General features: G+C 41.1%; 1 protein-coding gene across 1 annotated transcript in view; it reads right to left on the bottom strand.

Annotated features, from left to right (window-relative positions):
• The window catches only part of MUS81 (MUS81 structure-specific endonuclease subunit), a 491,008-nt gene that overhangs the window by 25,855 nt on the left and 443,926 nt on the right, over positions 1–21,227 (bottom strand). The window contains 8 exon segments of the mRNA XM_053689244.1: positions 16,715–16,734; positions 16,807–16,844; positions 16,931–16,947; positions 16,950–17,019; positions 18,490–18,531; positions 18,533–18,595; positions 18,597–18,616; positions 19,254–19,364. Coding sequence (XP_053545219.1) covers positions 16,715–16,734; positions 16,807–16,844; positions 16,931–16,947; positions 16,950–17,019; positions 18,490–18,531; positions 18,533–18,595; positions 18,597–18,616; positions 19,254–19,364 — 381 coding nt within the window.

Below are 21,227 nucleotides of genomic sequence, written 5' to 3' on the forward strand. Positions count from 1 at the left end.
ATGGCCTGTTTATTACTTAAATGTAATTATAGCACACAATAGCTGAGGCCAGAAAACCTGTCTTTAGAAATTAGATTCTTAAAGCTAAACACAGTTAACTCTTTCAGTCCTGACAGAAGGGTCTGTCACAAGTTTAATGTCCAAAAAATGCATAGGTTCAAATGGAGAAGCCTGTAAAGCCTTCAGAACCAAATTAAGACTCCGAGGAGAAATTGATTTAATAACAGGCTTAATACGAACTAAAGCCTGTACAAAACAGTATATCAGGAAGTATAGCAATCTTTCTGTGAAATAAAACAGAAAGAGCTGAGATTTGTCCTTTCAAGGAATTTGCAGACAAACCCTTATCCAAACCATCCTGAAGAAACTGTAAAATTCTAGGAATTCTAAAAGAATGCCAGGATAATTTATGAGAAGAACACCATGAAATGTAAGTCTTCCAAACTCTATAATAAATCTTTCTAGAGACAGATTTACGAGCTTGTAACATAGTATTAATCACTGAGTCAGAGAAACCTCTATGACTTAGTACTAAGCGTTCAATTTCCATACCTTCAAATTTAATGATTTGAGATCCTGATGGAAAAACGGACCTTGAGATAGTAGGTCTGGCCGTAACGGAAGTGGCCAAGGCGGGCAACTGGACATCCGAACCAGATCCGCATACCAAAACCTGTGCGGCCATGCTGGAGCCACCAGCAACACAAATGATTGTTCCATGATGATTTTGGAGATCACTCTTGGAAGAAGAACTATAGGCGGGAAAATGTAAGCAGGATGATAACAACAAGGAAGTGTCAGCGCATCCACTGCTTCCGCCTGAACATCCCTGGACCTGGACAGGTATCTGGGAAGTTTTTTGTTTAGATGAGAGGCCATGAGATCTATCTCTGGAAGACCCCACATTTGAACAATCTGTGAAAATATATTTGGATGGAGAGACCACTCCCCTGGATGTAAAGTCTGGCGGCTGAGATAATCCGCCTCCCAATTGTCTACACCTTGGATATGCACCGCAAAGATTAGACAGGAGCTGGATTCCGCCCAAGCAAGTATCCAAAATACTTCTTTCATAGCTTGGGGACTGTGAGTCCCACCCTGATGATTGACATATGCCACTGTTGTGATATTGTCTGTTTGAAAACAAATGAACGGTTCTCTCTTTAACAGAGGCAAAAACCAAAGAGCTCTGAGAATTGCACAGAGTTCTAAAATATTTATTGGTAATCTCGCCTCTTGAGATTTTCAAACCCCTTGTGCTGTCAGAGATCCCCAAACAGCTCCCCAACCTGAAAGACTCGCATCTGTTGTGATCACAGTCCAGGTTGGTCGAACAAAAGAAGCCCCATGAACTAAACAATGGTGATCTATCCACCATGTCAGAGAGTTTCGTACATTGGGATTTAAGGATATTAATTGTGATATCTTTGTATAATCCCTGCACCATTGATTCAGCATACAAAGCTGTAGAGGTCTCATGTGAAAATGAGCAAAGGGAATCGCGTCCGATGCTGCAGTTATGAGACCTAAAACTTCCATGTACATAGCCACTGAAGGGAATGACTGAGACTGAAGGTGCCGGCAGGCTGCAACCAATTTTAAACATTGCAGGCATGGACACTGAATCTATCTGGAAGCCTAAAAAGGTGACCCTTGTCTGAGGAATCAAGAAACTTTTTGGTAAATTGATCCTCCAACCATGTTTCCGAAGAAACAACACTAGTTGATTTGTGTGAGATTCTGCAGTACGTAAAGACTGAGTTAGTACCAAGATATCGTCCAAATAAGGAAACACCGCAATACTCTGTTCTCTGATTACAGAGAGTAGGGCACCCAGAACCTTTGAAAAGATTCTTGGAGCTGTTGCTAGGCCAAATGGAAGAGCAACAAATTGGTAATGCTTGTCTAGAAAAGAGAATCTCAGAAACTGAAATATGAAGGTATTCATCCTGCAAGTCTATTGTGGACATTTAATGTCCTCGCTGAACAAAAGGCAGAATAGTTCTTATAGTCACCATCTTGAAAGTTGGTACTCTTACATAACGATTCAAAATTTTCAGATCCAGAACTGGTCTGAATAAATTTTCCTTCTTTGGGACAATGAATAGATTTGAATAAAACCCCAAACCTTGTTCCTGAAGAGGAACTGGCATGATTACCCCTGAAGACTCCAGGTCTGAAACACACTTAAGAAAAGCCTGAGCTTTTACTGGATTTGCTGGAATACGTGAGAGAAAAAATCTTCTCACAGGAGGTCTTACTCTGAATCCTATTCAATACCCTTGAGAGACAATGCTCTGAATCCATTGATTTTGGACAGATTTTATCCAAATATCCTTGAAAAACCTTAATCTGCCCCCCACCAGCTGAGCTGGAATGAGGGCCGCACCTTCATGCGGACTTAGGGGCTGACTTTGGTTTAATAAATGGCTTGGATTTATTCCAATTTGAGGAAGGCTTCCAATTGGAATCAGATTCCTTAGGGGGAGGATTGAGATTTTGTTCCTTTTTCTGACGAAAGGAACGAAAACGGTTAGAAGCCTTAGATTTACCCTTAGGTTTTTTATCCTGAGGATGAAAAACTCCCTTTCCCCCAGTAACAGTTGAAATAATAGAATCCAACTGAGAACCAAATAAATTATTACCTTGGAAAGAAAGAGATAGTAATCTAGATTTAGATGTCATATCAGCATTCCAAGATTTAAGCCACAAAGCTCTTCTAGCTAATATAGCTAAAGACATGGATCTAACATCAATTTTGATAATATCAAAAATGGCATCACAAATAAAATGATTTGCATATTGCAGTAAGCGAATAATGCTAGATAAGTCAGAATCCAATTCCTGTTGCGCTAAATTCTCCAACCAGAAAGTTGATGCAGCCGCAACATCAGCCAAAGAAATTGCAGGTCTGAGAAGATGACCTGAATATAAATAGGCCTTCCTTAGATAAGATTCAAGCTTCCTATCTAAAGGATCCTTAAAGGAAGTACTATCTTACATAGGAATAGTGGTACGTTTAGCAAGAGTAGAAATAGCCCCATCAACTTTGGGGATTTTTTCCCAAAACTCTATAGATTTTGCTGGTTAAAGGATACAATTTTTTAAACCTTGAAGAAGGAATAAAAGAAGTACCTGGCTTATTCCATTCCTTAGAAATCATATCAGAAATAGCCTCAGGAATAGGAAAAACCCCTGGAGAAACCACAGGAGGTTTAAAAACAGCATTTAAAAGTTTATTAGACTGAACATCAAGAGGACTGGTTACCTCAATATCCAAAGTAATTAACACTTCTTTTAATAAAGAACGCATATACTCTATTTTAAATAAATAAGTAGATTTGACAGTGTCAATGTCTGAGGAAGGATCTTCTGTATCAGATAGATCCTCATCAGAAGAGGATAAATTATTATGTTGTTGGTCATTTGAAATTTCATCAACTAAATGAGAAGTTTTAAAAGACCTTTTACGTTTATTAGAAGGTGGAAATGCAGACAAATCCTTCAAGATAGAATCAGAAACAAATTCTTTAAAATTTACAGGTAAATCATACACATTAGAAGTTGAAGGAACTGCAACTGGCAATGTACTATTACTGATGGATACACTATCTGCATGTAAAAGTTTATCATGACAACTATTACAAATGACATTCGGCAAAATAGATTTCTACAATTTTACAACAAATGCACTTAGCTTTGGTAGAACCGATGTCAGGCAGCAATGTTCCAGCAGAAACTTCTGAGGCAGGATCAGATTGAGAAATCTTGCAAAATGTAAGAGAAAAAACAACATATAAAGCAAAATTATCTATTTCCTTATATGACAGTTTCAGGAATGGGAAAAAATGCAAATAGCATAGCCCTCTGATAGAGAAAAAGGCAAGAGGCAAAAATCAATGGGGTATTGAAATAATGAAAAAGTTTGGCACTAAGTATGACGCACAACGTAACAAACTTTTTTGGCGCCAAAAATAACCTGAAATGACACACTCGCGTCACTAATGACGCAACCGTGTGAAAGGTCTCGGCGTCAAGTATGATGCCGGAAATGACGAAGTTGCGTCATAGATGTATTTTTTTGCGCCAAAAATATTTTCGCGCCAAAAATGACGCAATAAAGTTTAGCATTTGACGCACCAGTGGGCCCGCAATTTGCAAGAAGTAGTCAATTGAAAAAAAAGACTAAACCCCAGGTAAGAAATACATTTCTTAAAAATAAATTTATGCTTACCTGATAAATTAATTTCTTCTATGGTACGACGAGTCCACGGATTCATCCTTTACTTGTGTGCAAAGAGCACCACAGCAGAGCTGTCTATATAGCTCCTCCCTTAGCTCCACAACTCAGTCATTTCGACCGAAGGTACAGGAAGAAAAAGGAGAAACTACAAGGTGCAGAGGTGACTGAAGTTTAAAATAAAAAAATATAATCTGTCTTAAAATGACAGGGCGGGCCGTGGACTTGTCGTACCATAGAAGAAATTAATTTATCAGGTAAGCATAAATTTACTTTTCTTCTATAAGGTACGACGAGTCCACAGATTCATCCTTTACTTGTGGGATACAATACCAAAGTAACAGGACACGGATGAACGGGAGGGACAAGACAGATGGTTAAACAGAAGGCACCACTGCTTGAAGAACTTTTCTCCCAAAAATAGCCTCCGAAGAAGCAAAAGTATCAAATTTGGAAAAGGTATGAAGAGAAGACCAAGTCACAGCCTTACAAATCTGTTCAACAGAAGCATCATTTTTAAAAGCCCATGTGGAAGTCACCGCTCTAGTAGAGTGAGCTGTAATCCTTTCAGGAGGCTGCTGTCCAGCAGTCTCGTATGCCAAACGGATGATGCTTTTCAGCCAAAAAGAGAGGTAGCCGTAGCTTTTTGACCTCTACATTTTCCAGAATAGACAACAAACAAAGAAGACGTTTGACGGAAATCTTTTGTTGCTTGCAAGTAAAACTTCAAAGCACGAACCACGTCCAAGTTGTGCAACAGACGCTCCTTCTTAGAGGAAGGATTAGGACACAGAGAAGGAACAACAATTTCCCGATTGATATTCCTATTAGTAACAACCTTAGGAAGGAATCCAGGTTTGGTACGCAAATCCACCTTATCAGCATGGGAAAACAAGATAAGGCGAGTCGCATTGCAATGCAGATAATTCAGAAACTCTTTGAGCCGAAGAGATAGCAACTAAAGACAGAACTTCCAAGATAGAAGCTTAATATCTATGGAATGCATAGGTTCAAACGGAACCCCTTGAAGAACTTTAAGAAATAAATTCAAACTCCATGGCGGAAGCAACAGGTTTAAACACAGGCTTGATTCTAACTAAAGCCTGACAGTACGACTGAACGTCTGGAACATCTTCAAAGCAAAGTGTGGAAAACAGCACCAACAGATATGTGGCTATCATGTATGTTTGTCAAAGACCCTATATGAAGAAATAAAGGTTTTTTAACTATTGGTGGCTGAACAAATCTTTTTTGCGTCTGGAACATCTGCCAGACGCTTTGTGCAGTAGAATTGATAAGGCAGATATCTGTCGCCTTTAAGGAACTAGCTGATAGCCCCTTCTCCAATCCATCTTGGAGAAAGGACAAAATTATAGGAATTCTGATCTTACTCCATGAGTAGCCTTTGGATTCGCACCAATAAAGATATTTACGCCATATCTTTTTTTTTTTTTAATTCTTTTTATTGAAGAAACACAGGTACAAGTGACTAAGCAAACACACTGACAAGAAGGGTTATATCGACATTACAATTCATATTATAGAATGGATACCACATGTTAAACATCTATCAATTAGCAGGAAAGGCACAATTGTTGTCGTAAAATATAAAGAAACGATAATTTCTTTCCACAAAGCATGATACCCATGGAATCTACAAATTTGAAGTTGAAGCAATGTTATGATATGAAATGATCCATGCATCAGGAGTTATAGCAAGATTAATTGAGTATCATCACCTAATGCACCTGTGCCCTCTCAGTTTTATAATATTATTACAATAACACATAACACAACAAACAACCTAAAACTAAACTAACAAAATAAAACAAAACCTCCCTAACCCCGCAACCGCTCCAGCCGGCTCCCTCAGTCCTTTTTTTTTGTTGACAAAATTAGCTAGTCTCTGTGGCATATTTGGTAATGGTGATCAGGCTATTCTAAGTGTTTTGTAGTATGGTTTAGAAGTGGCATCAGAAGGGTCCGGAGCAACTCCCAGGCCTAGCAACTGAACAAGTGATGCCATAGTTTGAATACAAGGACTTTACACTATGCAGGGTCAATATGTAGAGTCAACTTTTACAATGGTGAATCAGGAACCGGCATATCACCAATAACAAGAATGGACACAGAAAAATCAAGCGAAACATAAATCCTACAATGACTGCCTATATAGTGGCTGATTTAATCTGTTACAGGGGGCTGTCCAAGAATTCTTTGAAACAGTCATGTTAATAAGGCTATGATAATTTTAAACGTAACAATCGGCCAGTAGGGCCAGGGACTAGCTTCCATTATAAAGCATTATCACCCTATACCGCTATACAATTTACTCCTATTACAGAGGGACTGGTCGATTTAATCTGATTGAGTATGCAAGGGAGTTTCACTTTAAGGAAAGAACCTGTAGGTCCTCGTGAAGGTGTTTATAAGGATATGTATAGATTAGGTATGTGGATATGTTAGTAAACTACTAAAGCAAATGTTGCAGACAATAAACTACCAGGGCATTGTACACACTGAGTAAGATTAGCACATATAAAGACCCTCTCTGTCTAATCTAGCGACATTGTAAACTAGAATTATATTCAACAAGGGTCGTTTGTCAATATGCTTAAAACCTTTTGTAAATTATTTAAAACAAAACAAACCCCCCTGATTTAATAGACAGGATTACACTTTGTAAAGTACCACACCGAGCAGACCAAAGGCTGATCTGCCCATGGCACTTATCCTGACAATGATAGTAACCAAAATGTATGAGAAATAGAAAATTAAACAAAATTAATTAGAGAGATGGAGTTTAGGAGTTCCTGTATGGGGGTAAACCAAAACTGAAAATTAATGGGGTTAAGGTGAGGTATAAAATCTACTGCCATTTTATAAATAAAAAGAAAATGAATAAAGACAAAGTAAAACAACACACAAGGCCAACCGGGTCAAAATAAATAGGATGCATTGTCAATCACTATGACCTCACAACAATTTGATCCTATTTTGCTGTACAGTAATTATTGCACAGACGACTTGCCATATCAATAAAGCATAGTGGGAAATAAGCAGATACTGGTCAAAGGCCGTTCACATAGAGTCCATTTGTTTATACAAGCATGGCGTCCATCACTGTTTTCAACAAAATTGCATTGCATGTAGGATGTTTTATTGTAGGCTGGGACATCATAGTAAAGGTCTTAAATTCCCCTTTTGCTTTAAGTATATACTAGTTATCGACTGTATATAGGCAACAAATCAGCGATCTCAGCCTGAGTGTCTATGTCAGATACGCCGAAAGATTGCAATGTCTGTTGCTAAAGGGTCAGTGGATACTGCACACAAGTTCAAATTGAGAGGTAGTATGGCATACAAACCGAGGTGGACCAATCCAAGTAATGTGACCCCTGCCGCACACTACTAACCCACTCCCTCCTTTAGCAGATCCAACCCGACCGATAGTCCGTCATGTCTGAGGTGTCCAGCTGCAGTGCTGAGACCCAAGGAAGTGATGGTTGAGTAGGTACAGTCGGAGAAGGCCTGCCCTGGGGGCTGCTGATATCGGGAGTAGGCATCAGCGGGAATTTCCTTGACATCTTGTTTCCTTATCCGTGAGGTTAGGACGTACCCACTGATGAAATGCTGGATGGGGGGTCTGTAGTTAACTCCGCAGGTCCAGAGGTGCTTTCGGCAGAATGAGGAGTTGGACAAACATCCAAAGATCCTGAGTCAAAACAGCTGGGCCCGGAAAGAGAAACGCTGAATCTGTGACTTCAGCGTTCAATTGCAGCTGGGCTAGAGGTATGTGCTGTGGTTTCAATGGGGAAAGGTAAGTTTGCATAGGCACCGAGTAATCTTCTTGAGGACAAGGTTCTTAATAGCCCGGATTGCCCTCATGCAGTATCTCGTAACTAGAGAACAGGACGTTCAAATGCCGTCCCGAACACATTAAAAATCTGCGCGGCAATATATTTTCCGATACAGGAAGTTAATATGTACAAAAATCCCTTGTGGATTACTTTTAAGTGAAATGACCTCCGGGGAAGAAGAAAATGGTTTCTTCTATCTGCTAGAAGTTCTGCTAGAAGTTCCCGGACAGCTTCTCTGTCAAGGGAGATACAGATGTAGAAGTTTCAAGTTATCATTTACGCCATATCTTATGATAAATTTTCCTAGTGACAGGCTTTCGAGCCTGACTCAAGGTATCTATGACCGACTCAGAGAAACCCCGCTTGGATAAAATCAAGCGTTCAATCTCCAAGCAGTCAGCCGCAGAGAAACTAGATTTGGATGCTGGAACGGACCTTGATCAGAAGGTCCTGTCTCAGTGGCAGAGTCCATGGAGGAAGAGATGACATGTTCACCAGGTCTGCATACCAAGTCCTGCGTGGCCACGCAGGTGCTATCAAAATCACAGAAGCTCTCTCCTGTTTGATTCTGGCAATCAAACGAGGAAGGAGAGGAAATGGTGGAAACACATAAGCCAGGTTAAACGACCCAGGGTACTGGCTAGAGCATCTATCAGTACTGTCTGAGGATCCTTGACCTGGATCCGTCACAAGAAAGTTTGGCGTTCTGACGAGACGCCCATCAGATCCAATCTGGTGTGCCCCCATTGCTGAATCAATTGTGCAAACCACCTCCGGATGGAGTTCCCACTCCCCCTGATGAAAAGTCTGACGACTTAGAAAATCCACTTCCCAGTTCTACACTCCTGGGATATAGATTGCTGACAGATGGCAAGAGTGAGTCTCTGCCCATCTAATTATTTTGGTAACCTCTATCATCGCTAGAGAACTCTTTGTTCCCCCCTGATGTATGATATATGGTACAGTCGTGATATTGTCCGACTGGAATCTTATGAATCTGGCCGAAGCCAGCTGAGGCCACGCCAGAAGCGCGTTGAATATCGCTCTGAGTTCTAGAATATTTATCGGGAGGAGAGCCTCCTCCTGAGTCCACAAACCCCTGTGCTTTCAGGGGAATTCCAGACCTGCACCCCAGCCCAATAGGCTGGCGTCCGTCGTCACTATGACCCATGGCTGGCCTGCGGAAACACATTCCCTGGGACAGATGATCCTGTGACAACCACCAAAGAGAGTGTCTCTGGTCCTCTTGATCTAGATCTATCTGAGGAGATAAATCTGCATAATCCCCATTCCACTGTTTGAGCATGCATAGTTGCAGTGGTCTGAGATGCAAGCGAGCAAACGGAACTATGTCCATTGCCGCTACCATTAGTCTGATTACCTCCATACACTGAGCCACTGACGGCCGAGGAATGGAATGAAGAGCTCGGCAGATGGTTAATAATCTTTTGATTTCCTGACCCTCCGTCAGAAAATTTTCATGTCCACCGAATCTATCACAGTTCCCAGGAATGGAACTGTTGTGAGAGGGATAAGTGAACTCTTTTTTACGTTCACCTTCCACCCGTGAGATCTTAGAAAAGCCAACACGATGTCCGTGTGAGACTTGGCTAGTTTGTAAGTTGACGCCTGAATTAAGATATCATCCAGATAAGGCGCCACAGATATGCCCCCGCTGCCTTAGAACTGCCAGAAGGGACCCTAGCACCTTTGTGAAAATTCTGGGAGCTGTGGCCAACCCGAAGGGAAGAGTCAAAAACTGGTAATGCTTGTCCAGAAAGGCGAACCTGAGGAACTGGTGATGATCTTTGTGGATAGGGATGGTGTAGATACGCATCCTTTAAGTCCACGGTGTCATATATTGACCCCTCCTGGATCATTGGTAAAATAGTCCGAATGGTCTCCATCTTGAAGGATGGGACTCTGAGGAATTTGTTTAGGATCTTGAGATCTAAAATTGGTCTGAAGGTTCCCTCTTTTTGGGAACCACAAACAGATTGGAGTAGAACCCCTGCCCTGTTCTGTTTTCGGAACTGGGCAGATCACAAAGCGTAAGAACACCTCTCTTTTTGTCTGGTTTTACAGACAATTGAGAAAGATGGAATCTCCCCCTTGGAGGAGAATCTTTGTAGTCTAGAAGATACCCCTGGGTTACGATTTCTAAAGTCCAGGAGTCCTGAACGTCTCTTGCCCAAGCCTGAGCAAAGAGAAAAAGTCTGCCCCCCTACTAGATCCAGTCCCGGATCGTTGGCTTCCCCTTCATGCTGTCTTGGTGGCAGCAGCGGGCTTCTTGGCCTGTTTACCATTGTTCCAAGTCTAGTTAGGTCTCCAGACTGACTTGGATTGAGCAAATTCCTCTCTTGCTTTGCAGCAGGGAAGAGGTAGAGGGACCACCTTTGAAGTTTTGAAAGGAACGAAAATTATTTTGTTTGGTCCTCATCTTATTTGTCTTATCCTGAGGAAGGGCATGGCCTTTCCCTCCAGTGATGTCTGAAATTATCTCTTTCAGTTCAGGCCCGAATAGGGTCTTACCCTTGAAAGGATGGCTAAAAGCTTCGATTTTGATGACACATCAGCAGACCAGGACTTAAGCCATAACGCTCTACACGCTAAAAATGGCAAAACCTGAATTCTTTGCCGCTAATTTAGCCAGTTGAAAAGCGGCATCTGTAATGAAAGAATTAGCTAGCTCGAGAGGCCTTATTCTATCCAGAATATCATCTAATGGGGTCTCAACCTGAAGAGCCTCCTCCAGAGCCTCGAACCAAAAAAGAAGCTGCAGTAGGTACAGAACAATGCACGCTATAGGTTGGAGAAGAAAACCCTGATGAACAAATATTTTCTTTAGGAGACCCTCTAATTTTTTATCCATAGGATCTTTGAAAGCACAACTGTCCTCAATAGGTATAGTTTTACGCTTAGCCAGGATAGAAATAGCTCCCTCCACCTTAGGGACCGTCTGACATGAGTCCCGTCATGGTGTCTGATATGGGAAACATTTTCTTAAAAGTATGAGGGGGAGCGAACGGAATACCTGGTCTATCCCACTCCTTAGTAACAATGTCCCAAATCTCTTAGGGACCGGAAAAACATCAGTGTAGGCAGGAACCTCTAGAAATCTGGTCCCATTTTACACAATTTCTCTGGAACTACAATAGGGTCACAATCATCCAGAGTCGCTAAAACCTCCCTGAGCAATAAGCGGAGGTGTTCTGTCTGAGGGAACATCTTCCTGAATCAGAAATCTCTCCCTCAGCCAGCAAATCCCTCACCCCCCCAACTCAGAACATTGTGAGGGTACATCGATATGGCTAATAAATCGTCAGAGGGCTCAGCATTTGTTCTCACACCAGACCTACTGCGCTTCCCCTGCAACCCCAGGCAGCTAGATAAAACCTCTGTGAGGGTAGTATTCATAACTGCGGCCATATCTTGCATGGTGAAAGAATTAGACGCACTAGAAGTACTTGGCGCCGCTTGTGCGGGCGTTAATGGTTGTGACATTTGGGGAGAATTAGATGGCATAACCTGATTCCCTTCTGACTGAGAATCATCCTGCGACATACTTTTAGTAGCTAAAATATGTTCTTTGCAATTATTGACCTTTCAGTGCATGAAGGGACACATTCTAAGTGGGGGTTCCACAATGGCTTCTAAACATATTGAACAATGACTTTCTTCAATGTCAGACCTGTTGAACAGGCTAGTACTGACTACAAACAAGCATGAAAACACTTTTATTTAGTGAAAAAAAATAATCTTAAAAAACGGTACTACGCCTTTAGAGAAAAAAAAAAGCATACACGTTCTGCAAAACTGCTTTTAAAATGCACCAAATTTTTCAAATTTTTGCAAGCAGACTCATATGTGTAGTTAAGTTTGCCCCACACCAGGAAATTTAACATTTAACCCTTTAATGTACAAACCAGATGAAATTAGGCCTAAATCCGGAAAAAACAACCCCAGCACCTTGCCACAACCCTGCTGTAGCGCCCTACCTGCCCTCAGGGATAGTAAATATGGGGTTTAAAGCTTCGATTTGGCCCAAAACATCCACAAGGGCCCTCAGGAGTTGGAGCTTGCTGCTTGCTGAGTGAAAACAAGCTGCGCATCTGAGGCGCGAAAATAGGCCCGCCCATCTCACTCAATGTCTCTACAAGCCTCAAAGAACCGCACCAGAGCGGTTTTAAACTAAACTAGCCATGTGGGTTCTGAGACCCAAAAAATAAGCCAAGTGTACCCTCAATAAGGTTGCCCAAAAAACGTTATTGCCCACAAAACGTTAACAGCACTCCCAGTTCATAAAACGTATGCCCACAAACATTCAAAACTCAGTGTCAATCATTTTTGTAATTAGCCCCTTATGCAAGCTTAGTAATGCCTTTCTATAGCTCTTAGGATTACTGCTTACCCTTACCCTCATGGGGATTCTGTCAGCCTTTCTGAAATAGACAGTCTCTCCAGAAAAAAATGACTGAACATACCTCACTGCAATATAGCATGAAAATGTTTCCTCACGCTGAAGTTTCTTGTACCCCCTCAGCCTCTGTGGGAACAGCACTGGATCTTAGTTACAAATGCTAAGATCATCATCCTCCAGGCAGAAGTCTTCATCCATCTGCTGCCTGAGAGTAAATAGTACACACCAGTACCATTTAAAACAAAAACTCTTGCTTGAAGAAATTAAAAACTAATATTTTATCACCCTCTTTCACTTTACCCTTCCTAGTACTTAGAGTAGACAAAGAGAATGACTGGGGGGTTGGAGCTAAGGGAGTAGCTATATAGACAGCTCTGCTGTGGTGCTCTTTGCCACTTCCTGTTAGCAGGAGGATAATATCCCACAAGTAAAGGATGAATCTGTGGACCTCGTTATACCTTATAGAATAAAAAAATGATTTATATTCCCCAAATATGAAACTGACAGTCTGCAGAAGGAAAATACATGAACCTGACTCATGGCAAATATAAAGTACAATACATAAATTTAGAACTTTATATAAATGCATAAAGTGCCAAAGCCATAGCTGAGGTGTCTTAAGTAATAAAAAACATACTTACCAAAAGACACCAGATCCACATTTAGCAGATAGCCAAACCAGTACTAAAACAGTTATCAGTAGAGGTAATGGCAAATTGAGAGTATATCGTCGATCTGAAAAGGGAGGTAGGAGATGAATCTCTACGACCGATAACAGGGAACCTATGAAAAAAGAACCCCCGTTAGGGAAATCATCGTATTCAATAAGTGATACTCCCTTCACGTCCCTCTGACATTCGCTGTACTCTGAGAGGAATCGGGCTTCAACAATGCTGAGAAGCGCATATCAACATAGAAATCTTAGCACAAACTTACTTCACCACCTCCATAGGAGGCAAAGTTTGTTAAAACTGAATTGTGGGTGTGGTGAGGGGTGTATTTATAGGCATTTTGAGGTTTGGGAAACTTTGCCCCTCCTGGTAGGATTGTATATCCCATACGTCACTAGCTCATGGACCTCTTGCCAATTACATGAAAGAAAGTGAGAGTACCCAAATGCTTATCCTTAACCCTGTAGTGTGGTTACTTTACCACCAGTAACCATGAATTAATAGCATCTAGGCCTGAGCCAAACAAAATCTTAGTCTGAAAAGAGAGAGACAAAAGTCTGCTCTTAGGCAACATGTCAGCAGACCAAGACTAACACCGCTAAGGCTGCACCACAAATAAAGCTACTGAAAATCCTGTGCAGTCTAATGAAGTCCTGGATGCCCTACGATCTTGTAAGACAGGCTGTCACATCAGACTGTTGTAGTAGCGCCACACAGACAATGCTGACGACAGGGCGAAAGAGATAGACTGCAAGCTGAAAAGACGCCTATGGAAATATTCAAGTTTCCTATCCATGGGGTCTTTAAATGAAGTACTATCCTCTAGTAGCATGCTTCACCAAAGTGAAAATGGCTCCAAACTATAGCTTTGAATTTAGTTCACTAAGCAAAGGGAGTACCCAATGTGTTCCATTCATTAGATACCACAATAGAAATAGGGAAGGAGTGCAAACTTGGAAAACTTATCTATAATTGTAGCCAATGAGTTAGGAGGGTTAGGAACCTCATCCATCTTCAAAGTACACAGAAATTCCCTTAAAGCACAAATATGCTCAAGCTTAAAATTAAAGGACCCAGCTGCATTAAAGCTTCCCCACCTGGTTCCATAATAAGCAATAGGATAATAGAGAGGAAACACAGTAAGGCACAGAATAGCTGTGTACTATGACCCACAAAGTCCAAAACCCCCATACAGAATGAAACACTTCCAAAATCAACGTCCCAAATTAAGAAGCGAAAATAGTTTTATTTTTTGTAAAAATGTTAAAGCTCTAAAATATATTTATAAACCTCACTAGCAAAGCCAGGAAAACAATCGGCATAGGCATAAAAGATGGCCACCAGACTGATGAGACGGAAAAGAAGTAACCCATAATGCCATGTGCATTTTGCGCAGACTTTCCAGTCTTAATTAACCCCTTCCTGCCCATAAAAGGGTCTCCTTAATGTAAAAATTTTAATTTTGCTCAAAAACACTATAATGAAAGGCAATCACCTATACTAGGTGACTTTACAGACCTCTGGCCCATAAAAGGGAGACTAGCACCCCAACAATGAGAGTACAATAGACCTCTATATCAAAGGAGGGTTCACAAGCCAGGTAGCTATCAGTTGATCACCATGGAAAAAGTGAATAGCTGACAGAACCATAGGCTTATGGAAGATCAGGGGGGTGAGGGCAGTAACTAGCAGTAACCACTAGACTTGTGTGGTGGTCCTTATAGCTATCAAGTTGTTCGTCATAGTTATAATGAACACCTAGCAGTAACCACTAGATTTGTGTGGTGGTCCTTATAGCTATCAAGTGTTCGTCATAGTTATAATGATCACCTAGCAGTAACCACTAGACTTGTGTGGTGGTGTTGATGTTACGGCTCATAATACCCATAAACTAATACAAACTCTTAGAAATTAAAATAAATGGGAGACCTGAGTGAATGTAATAAGTAGACAATACTTTTAGGTTTTGTTGGTTGTTTTTCTCAAAACTTTGTCTAATTTTGAAATATATTTAATATTTTTATAGTTATATATTTGAGTTAATTTTCTGTATAAATTGCACGAAGGTGCCTAGTGACAAAAATTATATATTTTATCTTCTTCATAAAACTAAATGTCATTTTGGTGAAATGATGCTAAATGTGGGACAATAAAATGTGTGTTTGACATAATTATGAAATAATGATTTGCCCCCCTGTTTACCATGTACGCTATAGAAAATGACACAAAATGTAATATTTGTATTTAATATGGTTGGCATTATCCCATGTTAGGGTATTTCTGCAATAATTATTATTATTTTTTAATTAAAAATGCTTTGTCTGGTGAAGAAATGAGACATGATTTGTGTGTAAATACAAACAGCCGACACAAACTCTAGCACAGGGTGTGAAATGGCTCAGCAGCTAAGGGATTAACAGGAATATTCTACTCGTTACGCACTTTTTCTCCTTATCACAAATTCAGTACTAGCTACCTTTTAGATTGACTTGCTAAAACTGTACACATTTATTTTATCTGTCAACCAGAGGAGTCCAACTGATTTTATGTATAAAACGGTTCTGGATCTCAGAGCAGTTCACCTATTATTTGCAGTACCAAGTTCAGATCCAGACAGTACGATGGTCTGACTGGCATTTTTTAGCACTTAGGAGGAGGGATCACTGTAGGTTTGCATTGTCAGAAACTAATTAGATTCTTAGGTGAGCTGAGATAAACCATATGGCAAGTTCAACCATTGACATATTCAGGGCCTACATTGACTTACTTTCTTAGTTGTCCCAAAGAGTCATCTGGCAATTAGCCATATAAACTACATATTCAAAGCAGTTACGCTGTAGTTAGCCATAGAACCCCAATCTCTCTCTAACTGCCCAATAATCTAAAGCTCTCCACTCAGATGAGATTATATAAATTGATCCTCCAGCACGGCGAGATCCCTCACAAGATTCTAGACAGGCAGATTTTGATTTACTTCTCCAAGGGGCGTTCCCTGCATTTCTGTATGTGAACGAGAGACAAGCCCAGTGCAATATGGCACTAGCATTAATTTTGTGCTTTGTATTTTATATACTTTACACTTCAGATTTTGTCCTTTAAAGTCTTATTATATTTAAGCTTTTATACTTTCTATTTTGTATTTTAATACATTTCATTCTGCATACAGCAGTGTATTTATGACTGTGATTTTACAAATTCTTCCAAATGGTACCCCAAAGTTAGCGCCCATTTATTTGAGCCAGAACCCATACATTATGACATAACTCATCAACTATTTCATTAAATATAAACATCTTAGACACAAACATTTTGATCCGCAGTTGACGATGTCTCAAGACAGTAGCAAGATATAAACCTTAGTGCAAACACAAACATTCATAATTTGGTGCCCAATAAAGTCCTGAGCACTATACATATTATAATGGTACAACAGCGCCACCTAGTGTTTATGCATGGCAAGAAATTTGTTTCTTTTTGCCTTGGCTGGTAATCTATAATTTCGGCATCTCTTAGTTGGTATTACCCTTATTTTTCATAGCCCCCCTCATTGAATTCCCTTTAAACTCCATAAAGATTGCAGTTCTGGCTCTCAGACCCAACATCGCTCACACTTACTTTCCTTCTTCTCTGGTGCAGCTCAGCAAGGTTTTGTTCTGCAATAGTAGAAGGACGATATAATGACTGTGACAATAGGAGATATATCACAGGTCTTTCCTAAAGCATAGGGAGGGCCTCTTACCGAGTACATTCCTTGCAATAACGGGTCATTATGGTCAGGTATGCTGCAGATTCACGCACATCTTTTGTGCGTTTGACAAAGAAGCCCGTCGACCACCTGATAGGACAAATGAGGCAACAGTTACACTGATTAGGGGTGGTGAGCTATATGAGATGATAGTGCAGTTACAGGATAGAGGAATGTGTCCTAATGCATTAATATTCGTAGGATGTAAGAGGAATGTGATGTCTATATATTCAGAGGCTAAAGATGTGACCTGGTAGATGGTGAGAGGTGCGTGCCCTGGTGTCTGTGTATAAAGGGGAGGTGAGAGGTGCGTGCCCTGGTGTCTGTGTATAAAGGATAGGGGAGATGTGCGTGCTCTGGTGTCTGTGTATTAGGGGAAGGTGAGAGGTTCGTTGCCCTGATGTCTGTGTATTAGGGGGAGGTGAGAGGTAAGTGCCCATGGTTTCTGTATATTAGCGGGGAGAAAAGAGGTATGTGCCCTGGTGTCTGTGTATTAGGAGGTGGTGAGAAAGTAAATACCCTGGTGTCTGTGTATTAAGGTGAGAGGTCTGTGACCTGATGTCTATGTATTAAGAGGAGGGAGTGGTACTTGCCCTGGAGTCTGTGTATTAGGAGGGAGGGTAGTTTTATAATACACCAGTTGTCTGCGTATTTGAAGGGAGGTGAGAGGTACGTGCCCTAGTGTCTGTGTATTAGGAGTAGGTGAGAGGTACGTGCCATGTGTGTCTGTGTATTAGGGGGAGGTGAGAGGTACGTGCCCTGGTGTCCTGTGTATAAGGGGGAGTGAGAGGTACGTTGCCCTGGTGTCTGTGTATAAGGGGGAGGTGAGAGGTACGTGCCCTGGTGTCCTGTGTATTAGGGGGTAGGTGAGAGGTAACGTGCCCTGGTGTCTGTGTATAAGGGGGATGGTGAGAAGTACGTACCCTGGTGTCTGTGTAATAGGGGGAGGTGAGAGGTACTTGCCCTGGTGTCTGTGTATTAGGGGAGGTGAGTGGTACGTGCCTGGTGTCTGTGTATTAGGGGGAGGTGAGAGGTACGTGCCCTGGTGTCTGTTGTTTTAGGGGGAGGTGAGAGGTACGTGCCCCTGGTGTCTGTGTTTTCAGGGGGAGTGAGAGGTACGTGCCCTGGTGTCTGTGTATTAGGAGGAGGTGAGAGGTACGTGCCCTGGTGACTGTATATTAGGGGAGGGTGAGAGGTACCTGCCCTGGATGTCTGTGTATTAGGAGGAGTGGAGAGGTACGTGTCCCTGGTATCTGTGTATTAGGGGGAGGTGAGAGGTACGTGCCCCTGGTGTCTGTGTATTAGGGGGAGGTGAGAGGTCGTGCCCTGGTGTCTGTATATTAGGGGGAGGTGAGAGGGTACCTGCCCTGGGTGTCCTGTGTATTAGGAGGAGGTGAGAGGTCCGTGTCCTGGTGTCTGTGTATTAGGAGGAGGTGAGGGGTCCGTGTCCTGTGTCTGTGTATTAGGAGGGAGGTGAGAGGTACGTGCCCTGGTGTGTATTAAAAGTGGATCAGATTATGTGCTGTTTTAGGTGGAGGTGGGTTTTAACGTTTTATTACCTGTGTATTCACAATTGCTTGCTGTAAAGTGGTTTCTAGGGATACTGAGCTGTTGCGATGCCCCCTGATCCTCCACCAAATAGATTGGATGACGCAGGCCCGCAGCGCTTCAAGCGGAACTGAGAGAGAAAACAGAGGTTATGGCCAATATAGTCCTTACTAATGTTTACCAGAAGAATTGTAGATAATTTATCATAGCTAAATAGAAAGGTGATAAGTAACACTTTCTGCAGAACTCTGGTCAGTGGCTACAAGGGATATACTAAGGCTGATAACAGATAAAGATGATAATGCAGAGGCCTGATGCCAATATTACAAACAGTATTAACGCTAATGGGAGGAGTTTTGTTATTCGTGGGTGGGGTTATAAGAGTTCATGGGCCAGGGTTGAGTTATTCCTGGGAGGGGTAGTAATAGTTAGGCAGTGTGGACATTCCCTAGTATTAGTCACCTATCAACATTTAAATGTTATAACCATATAACAAGGTCAGAGGGTTGGGTACAGATTGTGGGGACATTATTATGCAGGGGAATCAGACCAGTTTTGCTTATGTGACTGATGTGAGAGCTTCCAACAGAATACTTTACCAAGCTATGATGTTGAGGTATTCCTTAAATAGACAGTAACGTGATGTATTAAACATATAAACACTTCCGTTAAGTAAACGTTACTGCGCCTGCATAGTTACTGTTCTATTTGCATGTTTGCTTTTCGACTATTAATGTATATTGCCAATATATTTTCTGCTACTTGCCTTTTGCTCCCCGGAAGCGGCCGTCTATAATGCTGCCACACAAGTCATCCCATTCTCTTTCGCTCAACCACGTATCTAGCACCAGCTCCCGAGACTGCGGAATGCGCAGTTGGCCTAATGACACCGAGGTATAATACTGCTTACAAGGACCGTTTAATAACATACCTCAACAAATTAATAAAACAAATAGCATCCAATAGCATTTAGTCTGAAATTTAAATCAGTAGTAGATTTTTTTTGGACAAATTTCATAGATCAATTTCCTTTCCAGTGCATCATGTGACAGCCCTAGCCAATCACAAAATGCATATATATGTATGTGCTATAAATCTTGCACATGCTCAGTAGGGACCTGGTGCCACAGAAAGTTTGTACATAAAAGATTGCGCACATTTAAATAATAGAAGGTAAATTGGGAAAGTTGTAAGTTTAATTTTGACAATTATAAAATAAACATACTGAAACTGTGTTTCAAGGGCTATGTTCCCTGGGACCTGCAAAACAATCGCAAATTTTGCAAATAAATTATGGCATAAAGACTTTTATTTGTAAGTGAGGTGCTAAATACGAATAAATATTCGGCAACCAGATAAAGCACAAGTACAAACACATATCACAGTGCAGATATTTCAATAAAAAGTATATGTGAATAGCTATAATCCCATCTTCAGTATTTATAGGAAGTATGCAGTGAAAGACACACTGCTGCCTGGCTTAAAAGGGGCAGTAAACCTAAAAAATAATGTTATATAATTCTGCACACACACATAGACATTATGTTAGCGCTAACATACACATTTATTTTAATGGCGCAATCGTGGCCAAATGCGCTTACAAAAAAAACAGACCCGCTCAGTAGAGTAAGAAGCAGCGGTCTGTAAAATGGTAAATTATAATAAAATATCTCCTGCAATATTTAGATGTATAATGTTAGCGCTAAGATAATGGTATATAATTCTGCACTATGTGCAGAATTATATAACATTATTTTTTAGGTTTTCTGTCCCTTTAAGTATAAAGCTGCCAATAAAACACCATTTATTCTTATCTGATAAATTCATTTCTTTCACATTTAAAAGTCAGATCTGTATTTCCTTTCTTGGTTGTGAGAGTCCATGAGACCTTACTCTTGGGAATGACATCACCTGGCCACCAGAAGGAGGAAAAGACAACCACACCAGAGCTTTAAGAATCTCTTCTACTTCCCCTTCCCTCCTGTTAGTGCGTATAACCAAGAACAGGAAAAAAGAAAGATAGTAGGGCAAAGAGGTGCAAACTAAATCTGCCCCCAGCAACAAAAATGGGCGTTTGTGGACTCACACCCAAGAAAGAAATGAATTTATCAGGTAAGCATAAATTATGTTTTCTTTCTAATGGTTGTGAGAGTTCATGAGACCTTACTCTTGGGAACTAATACCCAAGCTGAGAAGTCCACGACAATTGGTGGACAAAAAACAAAAAAAAAGGCATCTATTTACCAGAAATCACCGCCTGAAGGACCCTTCTTTCCAAAAGTTTCCTAAACGTCAAACTGATATATTTAGTGAAAGTAAGCAAAGAAGACCATGTGTGCAGCCTTGCTATCTGTTCTACCAAAGACTCATTCTTAAAGCACAGGAAGTAGAGACAGAACGAGTAGAATGAGCTGTAATTCTGGCAGACGGTTGCTGACCCGCCTCCAAGTAATCTTTGTTAATCAAACTCATCAGCCAAAAGGTCAGACACAGACGAAGCCTTCTGACCCTTACGTTTTCCCTGAATACAAGACAAACAAGCTTTGAGACTGACGTAAAATCCCTCATAGCCTATAAGTAGAACTTCAATGCCTTAACCACATCTAAATTATGAAATAGTATAAAGAAGGAATGACTTCCTTGTTAATGTTTTCCCCACAAAACCAACCTTAAACCTCCTCCTAGCCCTTTCCTTGATAAGGCAAAGAACTATTAGGAGGGACGGGGAAGCAGGAGAGCTACT

This window comes from Bombina bombina, chromosome 7 (genome assembly GCF_027579735.1).
Source record: "Bombina bombina isolate aBomBom1 chromosome 7, aBomBom1.pri, whole genome shotgun sequence".
NCBI lineage: Eukaryota > Metazoa > Chordata > Amphibia > Anura > Bombinatoridae > Bombina > Bombina bombina.